This window comes from Cylas formicarius, unplaced genomic scaffold (genome assembly GCF_029955315.1).
Source record: "Cylas formicarius isolate icCylForm1 unplaced genomic scaffold, icCylForm1.1 PGA_scaffold_7__23_contigs__length_41026272, whole genome shotgun sequence".
NCBI classification, from domain to species: domain Eukaryota; kingdom Metazoa; phylum Arthropoda; class Insecta; order Coleoptera; family Brentidae; genus Cylas; species Cylas formicarius.
In genome coordinates, this window is record NW_026844352.1 from 23346934 (window position 1) to 23369953 (window position 23020).

At 34.0% G+C, this 23020-nt stretch overlaps 1 protein-coding gene across 2 annotated transcripts; it reads left to right on the forward strand.

Moving 5' to 3' along the window:
- Window positions 1–1844: 1844 nt before the first annotated feature.
- On the forward strand, window positions 1845–22870 carry LOC132705512 (uncharacterized). Of its 2 annotated transcripts, none has more exons than XM_060676124.1 (4): window positions 1845–2121; window positions 11261–11402; window positions 15133–15709; window positions 21404–22870. In XM_060676124.1, the coding sequence occupies exons 2-4, from the start codon at window positions 11272–11274 to the stop codon at window positions 22634–22636; spliced, it is 1941 nt and encodes a 646-aa protein (XP_060532107.1). In that variant the 5' UTR covers window positions 1845–2121; window positions 11261–11271; the 3' UTR covers window positions 22637–22870. The 2 variants fall into 2 exon arrangements, with proteins under 2 accessions (XP_060532107.1, XP_060532106.1); XM_060676123.1 differs by lacking the exon at window positions 1845–2121 and adding an exon at window positions 9114–9403.
- Window positions 22871–23020: the final 150 nt, after the last annotated feature.

The following is a 23020-nucleotide window of genomic DNA, read 5'->3' on the forward strand; positions in this document are numbered from 1 at the left end:
GTGTAAAATTTCTGTGCAAAACTTAAATTATAAATGTCGCTTTATTTAACGACTACTCCACTAGATTTTAATTGTAGCTTATAGGACGTAGTATTGAAATTGTCTGATATATGGCATAACATTTTTCTGTGTATTAGTTTTTGGGTACATTTTTGCAAAACTACACGAATACATTCACTGACATGACCGTCAGAATTGACAAACGTCAAAATTCAATTCAATAAAATTTCTGAAAACATCCGATTGATCCCAAACCCGTGCGGTAAAATCCCGAAAATGTCCGAAGTGGCTGGGATTCTTGGGAAACGAAACTGACATGGTAAAGTGACGCTTCCCGCACGCTAGATCCGTGTGTAATTAGGTATTTTACAGACGGGAGTAGACAAATTCGTTTGTTAAACACTGCCTCCGCTGCGTTCTGCGCGGCACAATCCAAACTGGTGACTAAAGCAGCATTTGTTGCATAATATATTATTTGATACATCTAGAGATTTTAGTAGGTATTACTAGTATCTAAAAAAATTAAAGTTCAAGCTTGAGATGAATAAGTTATAAATAGTCGTCGAACAGTAATCATCAAAGTGTTACCTTGAAGTTTATAAAACTGTGACATAGGTTGGTAGCAAGGAGTTCCTAAATAAAGGTTTCAATTTAATTGTCGAATTTATGAAAACAGACATATCAAAGCAAAAAGCATATAGATAAGAAGTTTATCCCTTCGCAGAGTGTGTTGAGTATGAAAACCTGTCTCCTGCGCCACTGAACTTCTGCAAGAACTACAATACGAAGAGGATGGGACCACAGTAAACTGGACTAAACAAAACTCTGTTGGACGTTCATGTAAATATATGTAGTAACTTTTATTACGTTTTCATTTCAAAGGAAAAAGGAAACATGTTGGATGAATGTTTTTTTCGGGGTTTTAAACTTATGGTTATTTGGATGAAAGACAGAAATTATTATTATTTTAATAATTAGATTTTTATATTGTTTTTCGCACATTCTCGGATTATATTTGAAGTATTTGGGAATATAAGATATTTTAGATAATAAGTTTATTTTTTGTTTTAGGTTATTTAGAGTAAATTAAATTAAAGGTCAAACAAAAAGCTTTGAAAGTAAGAAACGGCATGTAGGTAGCGACCCCTATTAGTGAGAATTAAATTAAGAACAAAATATGGTCTTATGTCAAAGAACTAACAGATACTAATTATATTTCAGATATGCTTGTTATCTATTAAACAATGCAAAAAACAAACAAAATTAAAACCATAAAACCCCGTATTTCGAAAACGAAACATTTTCGACCACATCTTAAAAATACTGGAGCATTATCGGACACTTATTAAATACACACTCTGTATATTATGTATAGATAAACATTAAGATAACGCAACAATTGAAAGAGTACTTTTTCTTATATCTCATATAGTTATATCAATAATTAATTAGGTAAGTTTTAGTTCATTTATTCGTGACATACTATAAATAGCGTATTGTTTTAACCTGTTGATTTAGGCAGTTGCACTTTTGAAACAATACACCGAAACTTTGAACACCATTTGTATTATAATGTTCAATGTTTATACCTTCTGCAATATTTTTAGTATTTCAAAACCAAACATATTTTTAATTAACTTTTTATATGGAATTTATTCAACATTCCATTTCTATCATATGTACATTTTTAATAATTATTTTAATTAATCCAAATTACGACTTCCATGCAAAAGTATCAATTCGAAATTGGTCTAGTTTACTAGCGTTTCTAACCAGCCCGCCCTGAATGAAATCCTACACATTCTCAAACTATTTACGTGATTAATACAGTAAATTGAAGCATGTATACCGGACAGCAGTCTTGTACGCGAAACTTCGATACCAAGAGATATGGTCTTAATGTTTTCCGAATCTCTAAATCGCATCGTTTTTGCGCAATTTTTAATTTCGAGATAAAGCGGACATCATTGCCGAGTCCACTAATGATATTGAGTTTTCACCTGTTCTGCCTACGATTTTTAATTAAAATGTTAGTGACAGACCTCGCGAGAACCTGTAGTGAACTGAAGTGTTACAGACTCCGATGATGTGTAAAATGGATAACTCTTCTTACCCACTCAGGTACGCCCAAAATGTATCTAATTATTTAAGGCCTATCTTATATAAATACGAAACACAGAAATTCATCACTGCTTCCTATATTTTCATGCCAATTATCTATATTGGGGACGTAGGAGCAAAGTTCACACCCAATTTTTTTATTAAGCTTGGAAAAATTACTTTACCGCCATGGGTTTGGCCATATAATAATAAAATCGTTGGTAGTTTTTAAGGTGCAAAAACATGAAAGAGAAAACGCTAACTAATTGTGCAATTAGCGAAAGTGATTTTTTCTCTAGATAAAATACATCTCGGTCTGTAATAAATTTTATTAAAGTTGATGGGTTTTTGTTAGGGTAAGTAATGATCTGGTTTCAGTATAATAAATAACTGTTATTATTATTTTGTTACGGATATTTTATTCCCAAAAACGTAATGCCTAAAATCTCTAAAAACAACCGTGCCTACAAAGAACTTTAGATAGAGATGTTTAAACAAGATGAATATGGCGAAAATAATGAACTGCCTATACAAAAATTCGCATTTAAGTAGGAAATTTATTTGTTACCAAAAGTGCAAATTTTGTGAGGAAAAATCGGTCAGGGATATGATGTGCCATCCGCTACGAATAAACCTAGAAAGAAAAAAAAATATTTAATAATCAAATTGACAAAGGGAAAATACTGTCATAGTTACAGTGCGTACTGTTTTTAAATTCATTTCTTTTTTGTTTAATGCTGTTTGCTCTATCTCTGCGAGGAAAATTGCATTTTATTAAACTTGAACTAGTTAAAAGGGGATTTTCCTGGCCTTTCAATCATGCTATGGGTGAAGTGATTGTGATTGCTTTATCTTGCTATCAGGTGGAGTTTTATGATACAATCGCACAAAGAAAATAATTTTCTGAAAAAAGAATAAATAGCCAAATAAGGGCCCAACAACCCATTAAAAACCGCTACTTGGTATCTTTATACTAACTTAAAATATGAATAGAAGGCTCAATGTTTTACTTTACTTTATGGTTACGTTAATTTTTTATTTAGAATGTAAAATGATATTTAAAATCGAAATAAAATGTTGTTATTTATATTAATAACTTTTTTCTACTCCCGTCTGTAAAATACCTAATTACGCACCGATCTAGCGTGCGGGAAGCGTCGCTTTACCACATCAGTTTCGTGTCGCACGAATCCGAGCCACATCGGACATTTCCGGCATTTTACCGCACGGGTTTGGGACCAATCGAATGTTTTCAGAGATATTTCGCACGCTTTAAATTTCGACATGAACATAAAAATGAAGTTTTCATACATTATATTTTACTTCAAATGTTATGAATTATTTTATTGTTCCAAACGGACAAATCCATGTCAATAAATTTTTCTTACCATATACACTCGAATATTTTTTAAATCTGCTTAATAATTAGTTACATGTTACATACACAATATATTTTGCATTTTATTGCGTCCAGCAGATATTAGGTAGCATCAAATTAAAGCCGAGCAAAAACACAAAAATTAATTTAAATAATTTAATAACGTTAATAACAATGTAAGAACATTTAGAAATGAACAAAACGGTACAATTACAATACGAGAAATTATTTATTTATACACCTAAAGTAAGTGATGACAAACTGCCGAGAGTTTTGATGAGTTCTAAATGCGTTATATTTTCAAAAGCTCGTTTTACTCCAATTATATAGTTAGTTTCTAGTAGTTATATCTTCTCTATATGTAATATCTTTTTTCTACTCCCGTCCGTAAAATACCTAATTACCCACCAACCTAGCGCGCGGGAAGCGTCACTTAACTACGTCAGTTTCTTTTCCCATGATTCAAAGCCACTTCGGACATTTCCGGGATTTTACCGCACGGGGGAGCAATCGGATGTTTTCGGAGATATTTCCCACGCTTTGAATTTTGACGTTTGTCAATTCTGACAGTATTCGTGTTTTGCGAAAATGTACTCAAAAACTAACGGTCGTAGAAAAAGTATAGTATGCAACACGTTCGGTAAACTTTTTAAATCACTCGTTTATTAAACACTCGCTCCGCTCGTGTCAAATAAACTCGTGAGTCAAATGCAGTTTACCGCACTTGTTGCATAATATACCATTTTCTACTCCCTAATTATACACCAATCTAACGTGCAGGAACCACCATTTGTGAGTTTCGTTTCCCGCGGATTCAAGCAAGCCACTTTGGACATTTTCGGAGTATTACCGCAATATTAGCTTTGGCAATTCTGGTGGTAAACAACATTTGAGTGGCGAGTTTATTTGGCACGAACAGAGCGAGTTTTGCATTCCATAGTTTTTCTACGCCCATTAGTTTTTGGGTACATTTTTGCAAGTCAACACGAATATATTCACTGACACGACCGCCACAATTGACAAACGTCAAAATTCAAGCCGTGCGGTAATATCTCCGAAAACATCAGATTGCTCCCAAACCCGTGCGGTAATATTCCGGAAATGTCCGAAGTGGCTCGGATCCGAGGGAAATGAAACTGACGTGGTAAAATGACACTTTACGCACGGCAGATTGGTACATAATAAGGCATTTTACAGACGGGAGTAGAAAAACATCTTTTTTGACCGAAATGAATGAATTATATTTATAATCATCAAGATTTCCAGCAAAACGAATTCTGTTTTTATCTGAACAAACGCTGCCCAACTTTCATGTCATTATTTGATGCTTGTCAAAGTCTATTGATCGCATACTGTTTTAATTTCTTAAATATGTATTGCATTCAAAAAGGTTTATTTAAACTCATCGTAATCCAGTGGCCAGAAGAAAAGTACTGGTTATTTCAATATCACATTTAACTACTTCAATAATAATATTGGTTAGACTTCAAGAATTAATTGTTTTTGTTTAATTGTCAACGGCTAAGCATGTCAAAACGTAGAACTAATCAGCTACGGGCTTATTTCACTTTGACCTTCGCAGGCTTTGGATAAAAGGTAATAAATATAAATAATAACATTTTATTTTGATGTTAAATATTGTCAAATGTCGGTAAAATTGTTTTCAGACAAGTTATTGATAATTTCCATTTTTCAAATGATGCTCCAATTGCTCAGCTGATGACGATGTAGGAACCGTTCCGTATAAATCCTTTTTGCTAACCTGCATGTAAATTTGATGTTCTCTAAGAAAATAAGAAATAATGTTTTTTAAACTACTGGAAGATACTAGGTACCACAACCAATTGCAATAGAGTTTTATTTAATAAATTTAAAATAATTAAATTAGGATTTTGTCTAAAAATCCAACTTTTTTAGCGTTCTTTTATTCAAATTTTGGGTTAGGATAAAGAAACGCAGGTGGGGGTTTCGTCAGGTCACTGTGCCCTTATTTTCATTTTTTTCTCGATTGTGTCTGAAGACTCTACCTGATGTCAAGGTAAGCAATCACAATAAAAACTATTATCACAATTGTGTCTCTTATAGCACGGTTGGCAGCCTAAGCGAAGCCCTACTCCAAGTGTATTGATATGCGTTAAACCATTTTGGAGATATGGACATTTATTTTTAAAAAATGGTCGTTACCTTAGGTTTAAAGTAAGACGCATTTTAATTATGGTTGATATCAGACATTTTTCTAGAAACCGAGTTTTTGTAATTTCCGGGACTCTTTGGCGTTAACTTCCTTTTAAAACTGTGGTGTCATATTTCAAGTGCCATTTTTCACTTGATTGATACATCAAATCTTTTAAAATAAATTTTAAAAATAACTTTAGAAGTACTACCATGAAACGCGCGGCTATGTAAACGCCCAGAAAAGAAACACAAAACGCGTTGGCAGTTGGATATATTCCTTATTTGCCTTGTTGCGATATATCCATTATAAACTTGTTTACAAAATTGGTATTTTTATGTCACACCTTTACTAAGAATAGTCGCATAATTATTTAACGATATAATTTGAATAGTTCTCTTATGTGGTTAGGAAAACGGTTTGAAACGCTTCCACAAAGCACGAAATGTTGACCCAATATGTCTCCAAGCTGTATTATTCAGTAGCAGCTCTTTTGAAACCATCACATTTAAAATATGTTTTGAAGAATCGATAGAAGACATCGGCTATATTCGTGAACAAGTCGTTTTTATCACACATTTTGAATTTTTGCATTTAACTTAACTGTACTTGGAGTTTTCAATTGGATTAAAGCGCAATCAAATATTGTGAAAAATTTCCGATTTTCCATTGCTCACTTCCGACTTTATTCGGTATATTTAACAATATTTTTGAACTACCGATAGTTTAAAAACCGAACTTACATTAAAATTGTATTGAAAGTTTACAGACTTTTATTGTCAGTCAACGTCAGTCAATTAGAAAATAAAATTCTTTATATCCAATCCACTAATAGAAAAGTCTAATATAGTTATAGTAAAGTTCCGTGTTTTATCAGTATCATCCTATGCCTGGTGGAGCATCTTTCGTGTATATCAGCAATATATAACAATCCTATTCTCAAATTATGCCATGAATTAGAGGATCTTCAGTTTATTTATCTCCTGTGGGGTTACAAGCTTCTAATATCTTTTGGTACAAATGTTTCTTTACGTTTTTGTTAATAACAATACCAAAATCTCTGTGTATGTCATATTTCCGGCATTGGCAATTTGAATTCTTCAAATTCTATAAAATCATCAACTCCATTAAAAATTAATGTTAAATAATAAAAAAAAGTATTTGTGAGTATTGCAGACTATAGAATTTTCCAACGTAGACTATGAAAAGTATTAAGGAGCTATAGAAGATTTTTAACTGGAGCTTATATATGGATAGAACTGTCGGACAAAGCTTGTTAAATTTAGAAACTTGTAACTTATCAGAACTTGGAAAAAGTGGGAAAGGTTTTAAAAATAAAAGCACTAGTGTTAAGTTAGTGAAAGACTTCTCTAGATCGTCGTAAAATTCCAAGTAAAATTAAACTAGTGTCATAGTCCCTATATCTAAAGTATCAAAACTCTAAATTCCTACAGAATTCAGGCCAGTTAATTTGCTACCAGTCGTGAAAAAAATTATAGAAATAATAACAAATCAGGTATTATTCGTTAGGCAGTGTAGATTTAGAAGTAATTATTCATGTGAATCCGCTCTCCGGTATGTATGGGCAACATGGAGAAAAGACATAAATGTAGAAAAGGTGGTGGTTAGTGTGTTTGTGAACCTGCTGGGTGCGTTGGAAACAATTGATAGAAAAAATTTAATAAAAAAGTTATTTTCACATCGCATACAAGGCAGTGCATTGTGGTGGCTTCAGAATTATATATCTGACAGCTATCATAGAACTAAAACAGAAAATGAATTATCAAGTAGTTTAGGTAGTATGTGGAAGGTTCCGTAGGGAGTGTTAAATAGGTCATTTATCAACTTATTTTCCTATGTCACGTTAATTTCAGTGGACTGGAAATTTTGAGTGACCTGCACGCTAGATCGGTGTGTAATTAGGCATTCTACAGACGAGAGTAGAAAATAGTATTTTAGAGGGATTAGAAAATAGTATATTATGCAACAAGTGCGGTAAACAACATTTCACTCACGAGTTTATTTGGCAAGAGCGGAGCGAGTGCTTAATAAAGGAGTGAGATAAAGAATTTGCCACACGTGTTGCATACTATACTTTTTCTACGATCGTCACGAAAGAATCACAATTTAAAAAATTAAAAATAATAACAGATTAATAATAACTGGTTACTAAATTTCGTACAATTCAAACAACATATTTAGCAGTTGCCTTTAAACCTACTCATTTATCGTTCAGATCGGTTCTGCTATTGTTGTTTCTTTTTAACTGTGTACGTTAGACAGAGAGAGCTGTATTATTGGATATGTCATATAAACAACGGAATAAACACAATTTTAAAACGTTATGTTGTATATTTAACTTCTAAAATTGATCATTAAGTAGTTTATTTAAAGAAAAAGACTGTAATTGGAAGGAAAATCGTCCAAGGATAGAATTTTCAAGAAGATTATATTTTTAAGACCTTATAATCAAGAAAAAGCAGGTCCTAACCTTCAATTTTAAATGTCCGAAGTGGCTCGGATCCGTGAGAAACGAAACTGAATTAATTAGTAATTAGGCATTTTACAGAAGGGAGTAGAAAAATTGTATTAGATCCACAGCTTAATTTCTTTAATCATATAGATTATTTATGTAAAGAGTTGGAAAAGGAAATTGGTTTTTATGTGGCATTTCTTGGTCTTGCCTCAATGTAATGTAAATTTATATAGGCTATAAGTGCAATAAAATAAAGCACTGCGCATAACACTCAATTATAATAGATACGCTCCAGTGAGGAACATACTACAGGCAATGAAGGTTGAGTAAAGCATTAAAAGGACAATTTTTTTTTTAATTTACAAAATAAAAAACATAGGTGTTAGGTAAAGCTACAATATTGACCCAGGTGTTACAGTTTCCCTACAGAAATCGTTATTTTTCGATATGTATATTAATCATACAACTTGCTAGGCAATGTTACTTGTTATTTGTTCTATTCTAACTAGCCAAGCACTAAATAAAGGGATAGTTATCTTATCTTATCTTAGAAAAGTATCTTAATTTGTACTTTCATCTAAATATTACAACTGTACATAGTATTGCAGACAGAGCTAGATTTCAGTACTAAAGGACACTCTGTAAGGAACTTAATAAATAACTCGTCTTTCAAACGGAACCTAATCAGCTATCAAAATTTGAAATCTACTCCCTCCTCCCCAACCATCATTCGTAGTCGTAGATAATATGAAAATACGAAGCTGTTGTTTTGTGTGCTATTTCTCCCGAAAGCAATTATACTGATAGCGACGAGCCCCCACTGGGGCAAAATCAAGAATCAGCAACCTAAGAACGCCCGTACGGGTTAATAATAACTCTGAAATGTGGCTCTAGTACCGAATAAGGTTCAATCTCGGGTTACACCGACGTCCAAATCAAGAATATACTGGGGCCGTAGAAGAGGGGGGGTTAAGGAGCATCGGGACGCCAGAAATAGCTAGCCGCGACGCCGATAACGGCCTTGTACGGCTAGTTGCACGTTGCTTGCCTTCTGGCTTTTTCGGCATTTCCCAAGTTTATAGACAATAATTGGCTACCGACTTGAATAGAGTTTCACGTCTTTAAAATCGCGGGCTCGAGTTGTTTTTTTTTTATTAAGCCTTCCGGTTATACGTGGTGTTTTTATTCGTTGGACTTCCTGTATGTCGCACGAAGAATTACAAGATATTTGTGTATATTAAGTTTACACAATTCTGCGAGGATAACATGCACGAGAGTAAGCAGTTGAAGCTGATTTAATGTTTTCTTTATCGCCTGTTGCTATAAGTTGGAGGGTAATAAATACCCAAATGTGTCGTCAATGACTTTCCAAATTTTTAAATATCGCGCACAAAACATTTTCTTTAGCGTCTTTCATAATTAAATATTTTCGTAACGTAATCATGTAATTAAGTATCCGCCCCGAAATCAGTTCTGTTTTTCAAACTAGTACACGAAATCTGTGATTGCACATCATCCATCACCTATTTTTAGAACATTGCTTCAGTCATAACCTATTTTTTTATTTTAAGACGGAAGTATTCAACGAATCCTTACTTAGAAGAAAATGCAGCATTCCAATTGCGGTTGCCAGTGGCAATTTCTATTTCATATACCTACTATTTTGGAAGTAATACGTTTCGTTGTATGGTGTGTCTAATTTTGGTTGTATATGCAAGGAATCTCCGTTATTAGCAAAGATAGAGCGATGCGCTACATTTTCGCGAAACTTATCATCAGTAGGTTGTCAAATCTAAGTACCAGCCCCAGCCCAGATTTTGTGCAACGCCTTTTGAGGGAACAGCAATAACTGATCGCAAATTTGGGAGCTACTACATTATTTGGTGTTTATTTTGTATTTCTTGGTACTTCCAAAAAAATTGTACTAATTGCCGTTTAAGTGGCGTTATATTAAAGTAAGCCTTAAAAACAACAAAATTTGTACCAATTTTTTTTACTACTATATTTCTATATTATAAAAGTATTAATTTCTTAGTGGTTTTCAGTTTTCATGATAGTCCAAGCTAGAGTCATTAATATTCTTCGCAGGCAACATCAAGTAGTGTGTAATAAATCCTTGTTCCGATGCAGCCTGAATTATGGCGATGAGGTTTCCATTACTTGAAGGTGGTTTTGTTTGACAGTTCTTATTGGAATCAACCCATCGTATGGATACTACGTCGCTTGCCTCGAACCACGTTTCATCTAGATGAATTATACATGTCTTCAGATATATACTTTTTATTGAATGAAGGAATGAATCTCTACGATCCCGTTATAACTAGTCTTTGTCTATTTTGAGGTATTTTTATCCCATCTTAAAATATCTTCTTCGAGCTTCCTTTCTAGTTATCCAAAATAGGAACAATCTGGTTTTGATAGTGGGAACATATTTTCTTTTCTTCTTATCATATCTTGATTGAAATCACTACGTTTTTTTCATTCTATAATTTACTGTTTATCCTATCTTTTATAGAGAATATTGGTATTTTTTGTAAATAAGTGAATAAAGCTTCTTGTTTACTACCTACAACTTGCCACTTACTGAACTTTCATACACATTTTTCATACACTTTGTTTTGTTTGTAATGACCAGTGATTTCGATGCGACATAAGGGAAAAATTAGTGATAAATTTGCAAGAAGCTTTTTTGAAACTCACGGTAGAACTGGTTATACAAAACTGCTACTGATATCAGTCGACACGTGGTAAATGCAGTATTTATATTTTTATGACACTTTATATAATAAACAAACATATCATATTATTAATAGTTTTGACATAAATGATTCGCAGGCTTAATAATTATTACTTACTGCTTAAAAAAAATTAATATTTCGAAAAATCTAAATTGTAGCCTTATTTTTCGAAATATTTACCTTAACAAAAATGCATAGCAACATCCCACTCAAAACCAAATCTACTTTCATCATTCATTCATTATTTTTTGAGAAAAATGTTTAATTTCATTCATTCATTGATTATGTAACAAATTAATATAACTGAATTAAAGAGATGACACTAGTAATAGCTAAAGTTATCAGATAAACGACCAAAATTTTTGGTTACTGATCTCGATTTTTTATTTTTGCAGAACATTTTACCATGCAATCGGAAGAAGTCGATGAAGCAGTTAGCTGTGCTGACCTATCGTTGTCCGATAAAATGACTTTTTCGAAGACTGTTGCATTTGTCCGTTCCCAAGAGCCGAACGACACATTAACTGATGTCGACCAGTAAGTGAACATTTTCCGAAGTAACCAAGCACATAATGGAGATTTCAACAATATGTCTTTGCCACGCATTTTGATGTACAATGCCAAACAAATTGTTTTCTTGTGGGAACCGTTTCACCGCTAGAGGGCATTTGTTATAACTCTGCAAATTTTTGTTATTTATAGAAATTTGATATGAACATAAAAATTAAGTTTTCGTACATTATATTTTACTTCAATTGTTATGAATTATTTTATTGTTCCAAACGGACAAATCCATGTCAATAAATTTTTCTTACCATATACACTCGAATATTTTTTAAATCTGCTTGATAATTAGTTACATGTTACATACACAATATATTTTGCATTTTATTGCGTCCAGCAGATATTAGGTAGCATCAAATTAAAGCCGAGCAAAAACACAAAAATTAATTTAAATAATTTAGTAACGTTAATAACGATGTAAGAACATTTACAAATGAACAAAATGGTACAATTACAATAAGAGAAATTATTTATTTATATACCTAAAGTAAGTGATGACAAACTGCCGAGAGTTTTGATGAGTTTTAAATGCGTTACATTTTCAAAAGCTCGTTTTACTGCAACTGTATAGTTAGTTTCTAGTAGTTATATCTTCTCTATATGTAATATCTTTTTTCTACTCCCGTCCTTAAAATACTTAATTACCCACCGATCTAGTGCGCGGGAAGCCTCACTTAACCACGTCAGTTTCTTTTCCCATGATTCAAAGCCACTTCGGACATTTCCGGGATTTTACCGCACGGGTTTGGGAGTAATCGGATGATTTCGGAGATATTTCCCACCCCTTGAATTTGACGTTTGTCAATTCTGACGGCCATGTCAGTGAATGTATTCGTGTTGTTCTGCGAAAATGTACCCAAAAAATAACGGTCGTAGAAAAAGTATAGTATGTAACACGTTCGGTAAACTTTTTAACTCACTAGTTTATGAAGCACTCGCTCCGCTCGTGTCAAATAAACTCGTGAGTCAAATGCCATTTACCGCACTTGTTGCATAATATACTATTTTCTACTCCCGTCTGTGAAATACCTAATTACCCACCGATCTAGGGTGTGGGAAGCGTCACTTTACCACGTATGTTTCGTTTCCCATGAGTCCCAGCCACTTCGGACATTTCCGGGATTTTACCGCACGGATTTGGGACCAATCGAATGTTTTCAGAGATATTTCCCACGCTTTAAATTTCGACATTTGTCAATTCTGATGGTCATGTCAGTGAATGTATTCGTGTTGTTTTGCGAAAATATACCCAAAAACTAACGGTCATAGAAAAAGTATAGTATGCAACACGTACGGTAAACTTTTTAACTCGCTTGTTTATTAAAAACTGGCTCCGCTCGTGTCAAATAAACTCGTGATTCAAATGACGTTTACCACACTTGTTGCATAATATACTATTACCCAAAGATGAGTCCGAGGGAGACAAGTTGGAAAATCTTGACTAATGATTACCAATTCTTGTGTTAAAAATGAAAAAGTTACGTAACAATTGTTTAAGGGCTTTTACAAACTCCCTCTAGTTGGCAAATGATCGCAGATTGTCAATTTTTGTTTAAACAAGTCCGTTTTTTTTTAAATAAAATTCTAGCAGCAGAAAACGTGTGTCGAAAATTTTTGACAGGATTTCATACGGATCTACGATAAGAAGGGATACTCTCCGATTTTTCATTGTTGCGATTAGATCAAATAGTTCGAGATGATGATGACTTAAATAAACTTCCACAGGCTACTGTAATACTATTTACAAAACTTCTGGATGCCTCCTGCGTCGGTTTTTGTTGACTCGAAGCTAACGTTTCGCCAATCATCCTGTTGGCTTCATCCGCTGTTGAAGCTTGTTGTTGAACAATACAACAATAACAACTCAACTCAAAGGCCAACTGGCGTATTTACCACGGATGGATTATAAAAATAAATAATTACTTGGCCTATGCAAACCATTTTTAAAAAATTATAATGGCCTTTGGTGAAATATTTTAAAATATAGTACAACATTAGTTGAACATTTATTTTATATCAATATGAACATTACATTATTTTTGTGAATAATGTCATAATAAAAAAAAAAAATTATAATAATAATCAGGGTAAAACTAATTTCTGGTAGAATAACACTGGGTTTAGTAGCGAGACTTTTGTAATTCGAACAAACGGATCTTAGTTTTCTTCCTAAATATGCATCAGAACTCAACTGGATTAAAATATTATAATTAATATATAGTTTAATTGTATTATTGGTAAAGGAGATTTCAAACTCACAAGAATTCTGCTGGAACACATGTTAAAAGTTTATCGTCCTTAAAGGAGGCATAGTTATTCACCCATGTAAAGTAAATATTCTTTTTGTCAAACTTTCTCAAGCCCTAAATGGATGTACGCCTCAGAGACAAAAAATTGAATATATGTTTATAATAATATTTGATTAGATTAATTAGGTCAATAACGATAATTTATTACTTTCTGTAATATAAATGATGATAATAATTTGTTTTTGTTTCATTCATCTACAATACAATATTTTAAAAACAAATTCTAGAAAATCACATAAAGTTATCAATCGATTTCCGTTATCATTTTTTGTCTCTTCTCCATATGGTCCTACTACTTGGCTGTCTCTATTTTTGCCCACTCTGCAGTTCAAGTCTCCAAGTATAATAATTTCTCTCGTTTTCCCTACTTTTGTTATTTCCTGGTTTAGGTCCTCGAAGAATTGGTCTTTTGTATTCACTAGAGAGTCGTCATTTACTCCATACACACCAAAAATAGTTACTCTGTACCCATATATAGTTAAATTCATCTTCATCATTCGTTCACTGATAGCTTCCCAAGAGTGTATGTACCTCCTCAGCTTTCTTTTTATCAGTATGGATATTCCTTGTTGTGCTCTCCGGTCTTTCGTAACTCCACTATAGAAGTGATCGTAATATCCCATGCTTTCCGATCCTTGTCCCTTTCTCTTCGTCTCTGTAATTACCGCAATATCTAATTTAAGAGTTTTTATTTCTGAGATTACTTCATTCATTTTCCGGGTTAGTCCTTGAACATTCCATGTCCCATAGTTCATTGTCCTTTTTCGTTGCTTAAGTCTTTTTTGGTTTTTCCGTCCGATTCCGAGGCTTTGGTTAGGTTTTTTAGCATTTTACAGGTTTTTAAGGGTGATAGGGAGCTGGCCTATCGCCCCAACCCTCCTCCTTTATCCGGGCTTGGGACCGGCAGTGGTCTCTTTAGAGTTACTCAATCCACCCCTTAGAGACCCCAGGCGGAGTTAGGCGGAAGGAGGGAATAGAAAAGGAACTAATAGAAAGAGAATTACCAGACCAGCTATGGTTAAATAGAGAAGAGTGGAGGTTAGGTGTCGGAAAACGGCGTAGAACGTTCTAGACCGACATATATATATATATATATATATATATTCTAGAAAATAAGTAATTAACATTTTACATTTTTACACGTAATTGTAAAGTGATATGCCCGACATCCCGTCTACGCCGAGTGCCAATAAAAGTGTTTTTAAGGAAGGCGAAGAGTAGGGAGGGAGCTGGGCATGTTTCGCTTATAACGAGGGAGTGTCGCTCTTTTTATCCGATGGTTTATCCCGATAACTGATTGCTGATAGGTCGTTTAACTGATCCATGCAATAGAAAAGATTTATTTTAATTCTTTTATTAATTATTAAAGTCTTCAATGAGTATTGTCCTTTCAGATTTTGCGACGATTCCATTAAACTAGAAGACATAAATTTAGAAGACGAAATCGAAAAGGTTGAGGTAACTTCGGAAGAATCGTCCTCGATTTCCGAAGAAGAAAAAATAGGCGAAAATCCGGATTTAAAATCGTCGCGCATATTTTCCGGTATACCGGAAGAAAATCCCAGCGAGACTGTAAAAAATTGGCTGCAAAAAATCACCGAAATTCAAAATGAGTTCCAAAAGAAAACGGTCAATCAGCCGGGTAGCGTTAACGGTACCAACGCGGTTCCCAACAGAGTAGTTCAGTTTCAAGATTTACCTTACATGGGTGAAATAACATTGGAGAACTCGAAACCCAGACGGGGAAGGAAACCAAAAAAGGCCGATATTTGTCATTTGATCTACAAAAACTACGGCACGATTTTTCCCGGCACGCCCAACGCAAACAGTTATTTGGAAAAGGAGTGCCAGACAAGGAAAAGTAACATTTCGGACAGGGAACAAGACATCGCGCCCAAGAACGACGTTCAAAATAAAATTATTAGCAGCCTACTTGAAAAAAGACTGACGCAGGAAAATAAAAAACCTACGGTAAGCGAAACAATCTTAATTAATCAATTCATGTGCGATCTACTCCTTACTGCGTACTGACTGCGAGCATATTTTTGATGATTCGTCATAAAATTTTTATCTACGAGGTCTACCTTTTATATTTCGGGATTTGTAATAAAAAACTATAAGCTACCAACAAATATGATTTCATTGTTTCTCAAAATATTCACCCGGATTATTAGTACACTTTTGCATTTGACAAAACCAATCATCAAAGTACTTTTCCCACATCGATCCGGGCGCCTCCAAAACATGCATCGATCGCTTCTTCTGGTGTCAAAAATCGTTGCCCACGTAATTTATTAATTTTTGATGCTCAAAAAGTTCTTTGTTTGCACTGATCGGTGAGAGCATTGTCGTCGTGGAGAGTGATTCGTCTGCGGCGGTTGGTTTTTCTAATTTGTTCGAAGGCTTTCGGCAAACAAATGGTTGAGTACCATTCAAAATTGACTAACCAAACCTACATTGGCAACGTGGCCAATTTTCCTGAAAAAAAACTACCAAGGCTACCATTTGTTTCGAGGTGCTTCGCGCAAGAACAACTTTTGTGGGCTTTGTCTCATTCTGAAGGACCCACACAGTCAACTGCTGCTTACTTTCAGGTTCATATGCATAGATCCATGATTAATTACCTGTCACGATATCATAGACGTCTTTGGAAGCACCGCGATAGTATTTTTTATCATTAACATGAGCCTTTCTTTAGCTGATGTGAAATTTGTGGAATCCAACGCCAACAAATTTTTTTAGCTCCCAAATGTTCATGCAAAATTGTATGTATGTTGGTCCTACTAATCCCCAATCTCATGACGATCCTGCAAAATCAGTTTTCGCTCTGCATCAATGTTTCCTTGGACAACCACCAATCTTGGACGACCTTCACGAAATTCATCCTTAAGAAAACTACGACCTTGACTGAAGTCCGAAAACCAGCGATAAATAGTAGTCCTAGATGATGCTTTAACTCCAAAAGTCGAATTAAATTCATCGGTGCATTGTTGTTGAGTTAGTCCACGTCTAAATTTGTAGAAAATTATTGCATGATTAAGTTCCATTTTTAACAGCTACAATTTTTTTAATTTATCACAAAAAACACAAACAACACTCTTTCGCCAAAACCTAACTGATTAAATCTAACCTCAAAATGTCAAACTTCCCTATAAAAACATTAGTCGCCAGATGACAGGACTAGTTTAAGAAAATCCCGAAATATAAAAGACAGCCCTCGTATAGTCGTTGTACATACCAAAAATACCAATTTTACAAATTTCTGAAACAATTAAAACTCCTGCCACAGAAATATCGTGTTTTTGCGACTGCAGCAGTCAGTGAGTCAGAAAATGAATACAAACTATAGGTGCTGAACTTGTTCAATGTGGCATGTGTCCATACTGTAGTGCAACCAATTTTTCGCAATTACCTTTTCTTTGGTCTTTAGGGCTTTGGAAAACATTTTATTGTGCTTTTTGGGGTTTAATTGTTTTTTTAATTGCAATTTAGGAACTTCAGTTTACGGCCTGTTTCCTAATAGTAGTAATACCAAATTACTTCTTTTTTGCTCTGGAGTGTCCGCGATGACTAAATTTAATATAGCCCAAAATGAAGATGTATATGTTCAAGGGCATTGCCACGACGGAGGTTAGATTAAATAGGGGTATGAAGACAATATTTACTGGGTGGGTGTCTTGCTTTAAAAAATAAAGAATTAGAAATTCTTAATTATGTTATTGTTATAACCTCTGCAAATATGATTTCGGACTATTTCTCTGAAAGACATGGCTTACCCAGCACAAACACGTTTATAAAATTTAAAAGTCTGAAGAACCTTCTTATTGCCAAATTTGCCAAATTGATAAAATGATACACTGAACATGATACAGTTTTCACTTAAAATGCTATTAAAGTGCATAATGATAACCCTGCTACCGTTAAATCATGTCCATCTGCCAAGTCTTTTAAGATAATCTAAAAAAATATATTCTTCATATTTATTTTATTAAATGATATTACTAATAATGTGTGATGTCAAGAGTGGTTGCTATGCTGGATATCGCCACCAAGTGTGTTTATTTACTGTGTGACATATTCCCAAAATTGCAAATGAGGACAGTTTGAATTCAATTGAATTGAATTGAAGATAATCATTTCTAACTTAGGTGCTATTGGTCTACTTTTTTTAATAAGAAATTTAATGACACATCTCGCATTTTTGAATATTTCTTCAATTTTCAGGATAAATACATTTTTGAGAGTGTCAGCCCGCAACTCGAGAGTGCGTTTGATATCAAATACCAAAAGCGCATTTACTTTGGACCTTTCTGTATTTTCCAAAATTGTCAACATTTCTAAATATGAGTTACGCTATAAAATTTCTCATAAAAAAGTAGCTGAATAATATGAAAGTTTGAAATGTGTATCTTTATGGTCCTCAAAAATACCTTAAAGGTTGGTTTAAAATTTATGTTCCAATAACGCCCATCTAGCCCATTGTTAGTTTAATTTAATAATAATAATAATAAATACTTCAATATAAAAAAGAAACAACAGTTAACTGTACCACCATATAGAACTCTTAAAGTATTTAATAAATTGCACACTATTCATTGAAATACACATGGAACTACCTGTAAAATCGGAAAAGAAAGTAGAACAAACTCCACTCAAGCAGCAACACATTTTAGGAAAATTGTATTTCTAGAAGATGATCTTGGTACATTTGATTTAAATGTCTCTGATGATGTGACATCGTTAATTTGTTTCTGTACCCTTGGGTTTACTGGATTACTTCTAGTAACAAGTTGCTCTCTTGGCAAATTGAGATTATTTTATTTTAATGACAGAAATGTTAAAATGAAGAGCGCCTCTTTGTTCCATTTAAGCGAAAGGTATACAAGCATTCTGCAACCTCTGAATACGGCGTCTAGACTTACCATCCATAAAAAACCCACAGATCACATCACAATAGTTGAAATGTGAGAGACTCGCATAATTGTTTCCTTCATTTAATTTTTTTAAATATGCCTCTTATCTATGATTATTCCCAAGTTCCTTGAAAGTTTAGTAATATCCAACATTATATTAATATTTTCTTTTAGGAGCCTGATTTTATTTCAATTTCCCAATATCATTAAATGAGATTTTAATGGACTTAGCATTAAACTACGGACACGTGACAGTTCATCATGGTAAGATCATGGTTTATAAAAATCTCAGCATCAGCGGTATTAACAAAATCAAAATAATAATAATACAATATCGTCCGCATATACCTGAATCTTGCAAAAATTTAAAGATTTTGAAATATCGGAAGTGTAAATCAAAAACAACATCGGACACACAATTGTTTCCTGCTGTACCCCAGAGCAAATTTGTATTTCCTTGGATCATTTGTCCTCGGAGTATATTTTTTGATATCGATTTGAAAGATAAAACCAAAGAAATTTAGCTTGGAATTCAATAATATCTGATTCACAGTATCGAATGCTTTCGAATAATCCAAGAGTATTAGGGCACACAGTTTCTTGTCAGTTGCTGCACTCGCAGTTCTACTAACTAACTACATTGACCAGTACCAGCTCTTCTACAATTATATAATTATACATTTAATTTAATTGCTTTAATTCAACTGAGATGGCTTTTACTTGATGAAAATCCATTAAACCCAATTAAATTCGAATAAAAAATGTCCAGATTTTCACAGTTATTTATCAGTTTATGACAGGTGTCAATCAAATACAAAATATGACAATATTCCGACATCCACATATATATATATATATATATATATATATATATATATATATATATATATATATATATATATATATATATATATATATATATATATATGATGACACTATATTCCGGGATATCATCCGTTCGCTCGTTGAACTCCGACTGGAATCCTGCATCCGACTGGAATCCTGCAAATCTTGCATCCGACTGGAATCCTGCAGACGTTTCGCCAAAATCTCACTTGGCATCTTCAATGCTCGCGCTCCGAAAACACTTCGAACACTGGTGTTTTCGGAGCGCGAGCATTGAAGATGCCAAGTGAGATTTTGGCGAAACGTCTGCAGGATTCCAGTCGGATGCAAGATTTGCAGGATTCCAGTCGGATGCAGGATTCCAGTCGGAGTTCAACGAGCGAACGGATGATATCCCGGAATATAGTGTCATCACATTTTTCCATCCGTGAATCAATACGTGAGAATATATATATATGTATATATATATGTATATATATATATATATATATATATATATATATATATATATATATATATATATATATATATATATATATATATATATATATATATATATATATATATATATATATATATATAAACAGATAATAATATATTCTTAATTACATGTGTAGGGTTAAAAATTTGAATTTAACAATGGAGAATTGAATTTGAATCCAATTGGTCAATAAGTAATAAATTCGAATATCTTAATACCTTCCAACAAATTTAGTCGAGTTTTTCGTAATTTAGTATTATTGTTTTTTTAAATATTTGTTTTGGGGTTTTCAGTGTTAAAAGCTGTCTTAAGACCAAATTTAGATAGATGTTTCGAAATTTTCTTGGTAGGTTCTCGTATATATTTTGTTGTGTTATCAATTTTGGGTTCGGTGTTTAATATGGAATAGATGAGGTTCAGAGTTATTGGAAACTGTTTTTTAGTTATAATCTTATTCATTAAAGAGGGATCGTAACCATTGTTAAATGCTATTTTTTTTTATAATAGTGAATTCTTTTTCATAATTTTCTGTGGAAAGTGGTATATTAAGTAGTCTGAATACAAAAGAATAGAAGGCAGCCGCCATTTTGTGTGTGCGAGAGTGATTTTCTTATAGTTAAGTCCAAAAAATTTAAAAATTTATCTAGTTATATTCAAAGAGGACTGCAGTTGTCTTTCCGTTCCAGTGAAACAAGAAAAAACATCTCTACCCCCAAAGAAATTTTTTGGTCAGAGGGTGTTGGTATATGATATTTTCTACATTGTCCATGAAAATTTCTGCAAGAAGTGGACTAAGTGGATGTCCTTAGTTGGTAATAATTCTTTAAAAATACAAAATCGACCATTAAATTTAAAATAATTTTGGTCTAAACAAGTATTAAACTATCTCATAGTCTTGTTTTACGATAGAGATGATTTGCTAGGAAATAGATGTTGGGCATCAAAAGAAAATAGAATTGCCTTAGAAATTTTAATATCTTTAACTTTGATTTTGAATTTTTGATAACAAATCTAGGTTTAAAGGCAACATGCTATTGTAACATTGAAACTACAGGCCTAATTGGCACCTCCTGTGTAATTTTGGAGGTTAAGAATTAATAATTATTAGTTGGTATTTTTAATGGTTGCGTCTCTGTTGTTAAATTTAAATTTATAACCCTACACTGGTAATTAAGAACCTCTTTCTACCTGTTTATATGTATAGATATAATATTGTGAAAATTAATGGTGTTAGTCGCTTTACTTTATTAGTTAATAATTATCGATAAAATATTACTATTTTTCTCCATTTTTACCACTAGTTAACAAAATACTAGTAGATCGGATGAAAAATTAATGTCCACCAAGAGGCTATGCCAATGTCTATATAATACTAGTGAACCAGTCTGCCTTTTCGTTGTTTGTTATCCAGTGTTTTGGTTTCAGGTTAAATCCAAAGCAGATCAAAATGAACCACTCAACTTATGTATACGAGATCTAAATCAACTCAAAATTCGCTTGCTCAAGAAGAAAGACAACACTTACACTTCGAAAATTAAGTCTGAACCACAGTCTGATGACGATGTCGAATTTCCACACGAACCGCCGTCGCCTTCGATCAGCGCGAAAACGCTGACGTCAATGACCCCCGAGAGTTTGTCTACTTCAAGCCCAGAGACTCCTCCAGATGGGATGACTGGACCGGGAGGCTACGTATACTGGCCCAACGCGGGCGTATTCTTACATCCGATGGCTTTACAGCAGCAATTGTTGATGTATCAAAGACTCGCCAACAATATGAATTATACTTTACCTAGCCACAGTCCGAGACCGCCTCCCTTCGAGAGTAAGGCGGACCATAGTGACGTAAAGAAAATAGTACCGAATATAGCAAAGACAGTCGACACTGATACTTCTCCGCAAGACGTGAAAATCAAAAGGAACTCAAGTGCGTCGTGCAACGATCGCAGACCCGCCAAACGGAAACGTTCGGCCATCTTTATCCCGCCCATACCCCCCGAAAACAACAGCAATCCGGCGACGGAAGTGAGCATTTGCAAATTTAAATTCACCGGTGGAGCTAAACCCAGCCTGCAAGAGAAAAAAATGCTCTCTGTGGACTCTGGCGGTAATTTTCGCTACTACAGCGGCACTGGGGACAAGAGCATGAGGGGTTACGAATTTTTTCCGCGAGAGACGCTGCAGCAGCAGGTGAGCAACGGTCAGGGCTCCAGTACGGGTGCCTTTTTGCAAGCTAGCGGGGAGAAAATTTATCCGATGCCACCCGCCGAAATTGCCGTTCCTTCAGATTTTCTTCTAACACCAGAATTGCCCGGGTCAAGTTTGGTGATTAATACCGACTCAAGTAACGCCAAGAACAAAAAGAGAAAATCCAGAAAGTCGCTCCAAAGGGAAAAGCTAGAGAAAACTTTCAAGGAGAAAGGATTTCTGATACAGACGCAGCAGCTCGAGTCGGCTGAAGGCGCCACCTATTGCAAGTTCCGGCAATTGAGGAAATTTACGAGATATTTGTTCAGATCTTGGAAGGATTACCTGCCGGGTAACGTGAGGGATTTGCAAGAGAACGATAGAAATCCCGCCAATGAACTTCCCATCGAGACTATCGACAATGCGTCAGTGATATCGTGTGAATTGCCTAGCAGTTCTTCAGCTACCTAGTGAAATGCATAGTTTCTCCTTTGCTCTCCTACTATTTAACAACGTCATTTTTTCGAATGCATATTTTACGATTTAACCAAAGATATTACTTTGTGAGAAATAAGACAATACTCGTGACAGGGTGGCAAACGTGGTGCTAAAATCGTAATCGTAATGTAACGTTTTTCTTCGTCTAATCTAGTCCTTGGATAAGAATTTAAAGTACCGTGTACTCTAAAATGTTTTTGTTGTTAATAAAATAAAAGTAATAATTTTATACATATGTGATTTTATATTACAATCCGTTAATTCAAATCAAATCCAAACAGAGATGCATCAGTTAAGCCTTAACCATAATTGAAGAAGTCCACCTTTGAACATACACCTCTTGAAGTTCCTTATTCC

What these genes read in the sequence shown, in the direction of transcription:
- LOC132705512 (XM_060676123.1), top strand. An exon ending in ACATTAACTGATGTCGACCA is followed by an intron (nt 11,403 to 15,132) that starts GTAAGTGAACAT and finishes TTGTCCTTTCAG; the next exon opens with ATTTTGCGACGATTCCATTA. An exon ending in AGGAAAATAAAAAACCTACG is followed by an intron (nt 15,710 to 21,403) that starts GTAAGCGAAACA and finishes TTTTGGTTTCAG; the next exon opens with GTTAAATCCAAAGCAGATCA.